This window comes from Lithobates pipiens, unplaced genomic scaffold (assembly GCF_037356315.1).
Source record: "Lithobates pipiens isolate NorthernLeopardFrog02 unplaced genomic scaffold, aLitPip1_a1.2 Scaffold_8, whole genome shotgun sequence".
NCBI lineage: Eukaryota > Metazoa > Chordata > Amphibia > Anura > Ranidae > Lithobates > Lithobates pipiens.
Window position 1 is genome coordinate 678,431,113 of NW_027507903.1, and position 6,856 is coordinate 678,437,968.

General features: G+C 47.1%; 1 protein-coding gene across 2 annotated transcripts in view; it reads left to right on the forward strand.

The window, feature by feature from the left end:
* The window catches only part of LOC143962036 (acetylcholine receptor subunit beta-like), a 35,673-nt gene extending 32,480 nt beyond the window's left edge, over positions 1-3,193 (forward strand). For both annotated transcript variants that reach the window (XM_077471379.1, XM_077471378.1), the window contains exon 11: positions 1-3,193. In XM_077471379.1, coding sequence (XP_077327505.1) covers positions 1-141 — 141 coding nt within the window. In that variant the 3' untranslated portion in view covers positions 142-3,193.
* Positions 3,194-6,856: the final 3,663 nt, after the last annotated feature.

Genomic DNA, 6,856 nt, shown 5'->3' on the forward strand with positions numbered 1-6,856 from the left:
CTGAAGGAGGATTGGCAGTATGTTGCCATGGTGGTGGACCGTCTCTTTCTCTGGACTTTCATCGTGTTTACTTCTCTGGGGACACTGACCATCTTCTTGGATGCAAGCTTCAATCGTCCACCAGAAACCCCTTTCCCCTGACACCCTATTCCCTGATATCCCGTTCCTTGATACCCCAGTGCCCTGGCATCCCATTACCTGACACCCCATTCCCTGGTACCCCAGTGCCCTGGCATCCCATTCAATGATACCCCTGTGCCCGGCATCCCATTACATTACACCGCATTCCCTGGTACCCCAGTGCCCTGGCATCCCATTACCTGTCACCCCATTCCCTGGTACCCCAGTACCCTGGCATCCCATTCCCTGACACCCCATTCCCTGGTACCCCAGAACCCTGGCATCCCATTCCCTGATACCCCTGTGCCCTGGTATCCCATTAAATTACACCGCATTGCCTGATACCCCAGTGCCCTGGCATCCTATTCCCTGATACCCCAGTATCCTTGCATCCTAGTGCCCTTGCATCCCATTACCTTACACTCCATTCCTAGAAACCCCTTTTCCCTGATATCCCATTCCCTGATACCCCAGTGCCCTGGCATCCCATTACCTGACACCCTATTCCCTCATACCCCAGTGCCCTGGCATCCATTACCTGTCACCCCATTCCCTGATACCCAAGTGCCCTGGCATCCCATTACCTAACACCCCAGTGCCCTGGCATCCCATTACATTACACTGCATTCCCCGATACCCCAGTGCCCTGGCATCCCAGTACCCTGGCATCCCAATACCTGACACCCCATTCCCTGGTACCCCAGTGCCCTGGCATCCCAATACCTGACACCCCATTCCCTCATACCCCAGTGCCCTGGCATCCCATTACCTGACACCCCAGTGCCCTGACATCCTATTACATTACACTGCATTCCCTGATTCCCCAGTGCCCTGGCATCCCATTACCTGACACCCCATTCCCTGGCACCCCAGTACCCTGGCATCCCATTACCTGACACCCCATTCCCTGGCATCCCATTACATTACACCACACTCCCTGATATCCCAGTGCCCTGGCATCCCATTCCCTGATACCCCAGTCTCCTTGCATCCTAGTGCCCTGACATACCTTACACCCCATTATCTGATACCCTGGCATCCCATTACCTGACACCTTATTCCCTCATACCCCAGTGCCCTGGCATCCCATTACCTGACACCCTATTCCCTGATGCCCCAGTGCCCTGTCATCCTATTCCCTGATACCCCAGTCTCCTTGCATCCTAGTTCCCTGGCATCCCATTACCTTACACCCCATTCCCAGAAACCCCTTTCCCCTGGCACCCTTTTCCCTGATATCTCATTACCTGATACCCCAGTGCCCAGGCATCCCATTACCTGACACCCTATTCCCTCATACCCCAGTGCCCTGGCACCCATTACCTGTCACCCCATTCCCTGATACCCCAGTGCCCTGGCATCCCATTACCTGACACCCCAGTACCCTGGCATCCCATTACATTACACCGCATTCCCTGATACCCCAGTGCCCTGGCATCCCATTACCTGACACCCCACAGTACCCTGGCATCCCATTACCTGACACCCCATTCCCTGGTACTCCAGTGCCCTGGCATCCCATTACCTTACACTACATTCCCTGATACCCCAGTGCCCTGGCATCCCATTCCCTGATACCCCAGTCTCCTTGCATCCCAGTGCCCTGGCATACCTTACACCCCATTCTCTGATACCCTGGCATCCCATTACCTGACACCTTATTCCCTCATACCCCAGTGCCCTGGCATCCCATTACCTGACACCCTATTCCCTGATGCCCCAGTGCCCTGGCATCCTATTCCCTGATACCCCAGTCTCCTTGCATCCCAGTTCCCTGGCATCCCATTACCTTACACTCCATTCCCAGAAACCCCTTTGCCCTGACACCCTTTTCCCTGATATCTCATTCCTTGATACCCCAGTGCCCTGGCATCCCATTACCTGACACCGTATTTCCTGATATCCCAGTGCCCTGGCATCCCATTCCTTGATACCCCAATGCCCTGGCATCCCATTACATTACACCGCATTCTCTGATACACAAGTGCCCTGGCATCCCATTCCCTGATACCCCAATGTCCTGGCATTCTAGTGCCCTGGCATCCCATTACCTGACACCCTATTACCTGATGCCCCAGTGCCCTGTGATCCCATTACCTGACACCCTATTCCGATGCCCCAGCGCCCTGGCATCCCATTACCTGACACCCTATTCCCTCATACCCCAGTGCCCTGGCATCCATTACCTGACACCTCATTTCCTGATACCCAGAGCCCTGGCATCCCAATACCTGACACCCCATTCCCCGATGCCCCAGTGCCCTGGCATCCCATTACCTAACACCCCATTCCCCGATGCCCCAGTGCCCTGGCATCCCATTACCTAACACCCTATTCCCTGATGCCCCAGTGCCCTGGCATACCATTACCTGACACCCCATTCCCTGATTCCCCAGTGCCCTGAAATCTCATTACCTGACACCCTATTCCCTGATGCCCCAGTGCTCTGGCATCCCATTACCTGACACCCTATTCCCTCATACCCCAGTGCCCTGGCATACCATTACCTGACACCCCATTCCCTGATTCCCCAGTGCCCTGAAATCCCCTTACCTGACACCCTATTCCCTGATGCCCCAGTGCCTTGGCATCCCATTACCTGACACCCTATTCCCTCATACCCCAGTGCCCTGGCATCCCATTACCTAACACCCTATTCCATGATGCCCCAGTGCCCTGGCATGCCATTACCTGACACCCCATTTCCCGAAACTCTGTGCCCTGGCATCCCATTATCTAGTGCCCCAGTGCGCTGGCATCCCATTACCTGACACCTTATTCCCTCATACCCCAATGCCCCGGCATCCCTTTACCTGACACCCTATACCCTTATACCCCAGTGTCCCGACCCCCACTTTTATTAATACCGGAGATGCTAACACTAAATATTAATAATATTCAATTACTGTACCCCATTTCCATGACACCCCATATCTTGGTACCCCATTCCTGTCCATTACTTGTTATTACTACTGTTACCATTATCCCCATACCTCCTTTGCTGCTTGTATAGGCTATTTTCATTGTTGTCTGAAACAAAATATCAAAAATAAATTATTGTACGTTAACAGGAGTCATCATAGCGCCCCTGCTGGTCAGTGTATGTATTGTTTCTTAATATAAATTGAGTACTGGAGTGATAATACTGCTCCCTTCTAGTTATTTTGTTGATTTCTTCTCATTTATTTATAATGTGAGTAGTGGGGTAATACACCACCCTCTTCTGTTCATGATATTAAATCTGAGCACTAGGGTGATTATACTGCCCCTAATGGTCATTTTATAGTTTTTCTCTCAATTGTATATAATTTGAGCACTAGGGGGGAAATACTGCCCCTAATGGTCATTTTATAGATTACCTCTCATTTGTATAGGGTGATAATACTGCCCCTAATAGTCATTTCATGGATTTCCCCTCACTTGTATATGAGCACTAGGGGGATAATACTGCCTCTAATGGTCATTTTATAGATTAGCTCTCATTTGTATAGGGTGATAATACTGCCCCTAATGGTCATTTTATAGATTAGCTCTCATTTGTATAGGGTGATAATACTGCCCCTAATGGTCATTTTAGGGGCAGTATTATCACCCTATACAAATGAAAGGAAATCTATAAAATTACCATTAGGGGCAGTATTATCACCCTATACAAATGAAAGGAAATCTATAAAATTACCATTAGGGGCAGTATTATCACCCTATACAAATGAGAGGTAATTTTATAGATTTCCTTTCATTTGTATAGGGTGATAATACTGCCCCCAATGGTCATTTTTTAGATTACCTCTCATTTGTATAGGGGGATAATACTGCCCCTAATGGTCATTTCATGGATTTCCCCTCACTTGTATATAATCTGAGCACTAGGGTGATAATACTGCCCCTAATGGTCATTTTATAGATTTCCTCTCATTTGCACAGGGGGATAATACTGCCCCGAATGGTCATTTTATAGATTACCTCTCATTTGTATAGGGTGATACTACTGCCCCTAATGGACATGTTATAGATTTCCTCTCATTTGTATATAATTTGAGCACTAGGGGAATAATACTGCCCCTAATTGTCATTTTATGGATTTCCCCTGACTTGTATATAATCTGAGCACAAGGGGGATAATACTGCCCCCAATGGTCATTTTATAGATTAACCCTCATTTGTATAGGGGGATAATACTGCCCCTAATGGTAATTTCATCAATTTTCCCTCACTTGTATATAATCTGAGCACCAGGGGGATAATACTGCCCCTGCTGGTCATTTTATAGATTTCCTCTCATTTGTATAGGGGGATAATACTGCCCCTGCTGGTCATTTTATAGATTTCCCCTCTCTTGTATATAATCTGAGCACTGGGGAGATAATACTGCCCCTGCTGGTAAATCTATAAATTCTCTTTTACTTGCATTGGGGGATAATACTGCCCCTGCTGGTGATTTTATAGATTTCCCCTCACTTGTATATAATCTGAGAACTAGGGGGATAATACTGTCCCTAATGGTAATTTTATAGATTCCCCTCACTTGTATAAAATCTGAGCATTAGGGGGGTGATACTGCCCCTGCTGGTCATTCTATAGATATTCTCTTACTTGTATAGGTGGATAATACTGCCCCTAATGGTCATTTTATAAATTTCCTTTCACTTGCATAGGGTGATAATACTGCCCCTGCTGGTTATTTTATAGATTTCCCCTCAGTTATATATAATCTGAGCACTAGGGGGATGATACTGCCCCTGTTGGTCATTTTATAGATATTCTCTTACTTGTATAGGTGGATAATACTGCCCTTAATGGTCCTTTTTTATAGACCACCCTCCCCCCTTCACTTGTATATGGTGATAATACTGCCCCTGCTGGTCATTTTATAGATTTCCCCTCTCTTGTATATAATCTGAGCACTGGGGGGGGGGGGGGGGGGGATAATACTGCCCCTGCTGGTCATTTTGTAGATTTCCCCTCAGTTGTATATAATCTGAGCACTAGGGGGATGATGCTGCCCCCTGCTGGCCATTGTATAGATTTCACCTCAGTTGTATATAATCTGAGCACTAGGGGGATGATGCTGCCCCCTGCTGGCCATTGTATATATTTCTCCTCAGTTGTATATGATCTGAGCACAAGGGGGATGATGCTGCCCCCTGCTGACCATTGTATAGATTTCACCTCAATTGTATATAATCTGAGCACTAGGGGGATGATGCTGCCCCCTGCTGGCCATTGTATAGATTTCACCTCAGTTGTATATAATCTGAGCACTAGGGGGATGATGCTGCCCCCTGCTGGCCATTGTATAGATTTCCCCTCAGTTGTATATAATCTGAGCACTAGGGGGATGATGCTGCCCCCTGCTGGCCATTGTATAGATTTCACCTCAGTTGTATATAATCTGAGCACTAGGGGGATGATGCTACCCCCTGCTGGCCATTGTATAGATTTCACCTCAGTTGTATATAATCTGAGCACTAGGGGGATGATGCTGCCCCCTGCTGGCCATTGTATATATTTCTCCTCAGTTGTATATAATCTGAGCACTAGGGGGATGATGCTGCCCCCTGCTGACCATTGTATAGATTTCACCTCAATTGTATATAATCTGAGCACTAGGGGGATGATGCTGCCCCCTGCTGGCCATTGTATAGATTTCACCTCAGTTGTATATAATCTGAGCACTAGGGGGATGATGCTGCCCCCTGCTGGCCATTGTATAGATTTCCCCTCAGTTGTATATAATCTGAGCACTAGGGGGATGATACTGCCCCCTGCTGGCCATTGTATAGATTTCACCTCAGTTGTATATAATCTGAGCACTAGGGGGATGATGCTGCCCCCTGCTGGCCATTGTATAGATTTCCCCTCAGTTGTATATAATCTGAGCACTAGGGGGATGATACTGCCCCCTGCTGGCCATTGTATAGATTTCACCTCAGTTGTATATAATCTGAGCACTAGGGGGATGATGCTGCCCACCTGCTGGTCATTTTATAGATATTCTCTTACTTGTATAGGGTGATAATACTGCCCCTGCTGGTCTTTTTTTTTATAGATTTCCCCTCACTTGTACCTGTATATAACCTGAGCACGAGGGGGATAATACCAGTCTTTTTATAGATTCATGGTTATGGCAGGCTGGGCTGTACAATATATGTGGAAAGAGCTGTGTAAATTGTCAGCACTAAATAAGTGCATGTAGTAAATTCTGAGTACAGGGGTTAAAATACTGCCCCCCCCCCCCCCCCCCGTGACTCATCTTTTACTAGTATATGGTATGGGATCTGTTCATTAGGAAATTAAATGGAAATGTCTCTGCATTTTCATTGTGATCTCTGATTTCACCTCAATTGAACCTTTTTTTTAAACATCTGTAGCCATTTTATTTTCCTGGAACGGGGACCATGTTTTTTAATAACTGCATTATCATCATTGCAAAATCCATTTTCCTAATTCCATTTATCGTCAATTTATGAGATAAAAGGACATTTTCAGCTGCTTTCACCTTCAGAATTGCGGCTTCATTCCTCTGCCCGGGACCCGCCAACATTCTGATATTTACCGGACGTCACGTGATCTTCAGCGGATATACACCGGGTCCGTTCTTCGCTCTGCTCCTGGAATTATTGGAAGTAATGCCATTTACTGGGCTCCGTAGACTATCAACGGGGCAACATTAAAATAGTGCAAAAAATTTGACTATTTTCTAGTGCAACAAATAAATATTCAGAATGTTCCCATG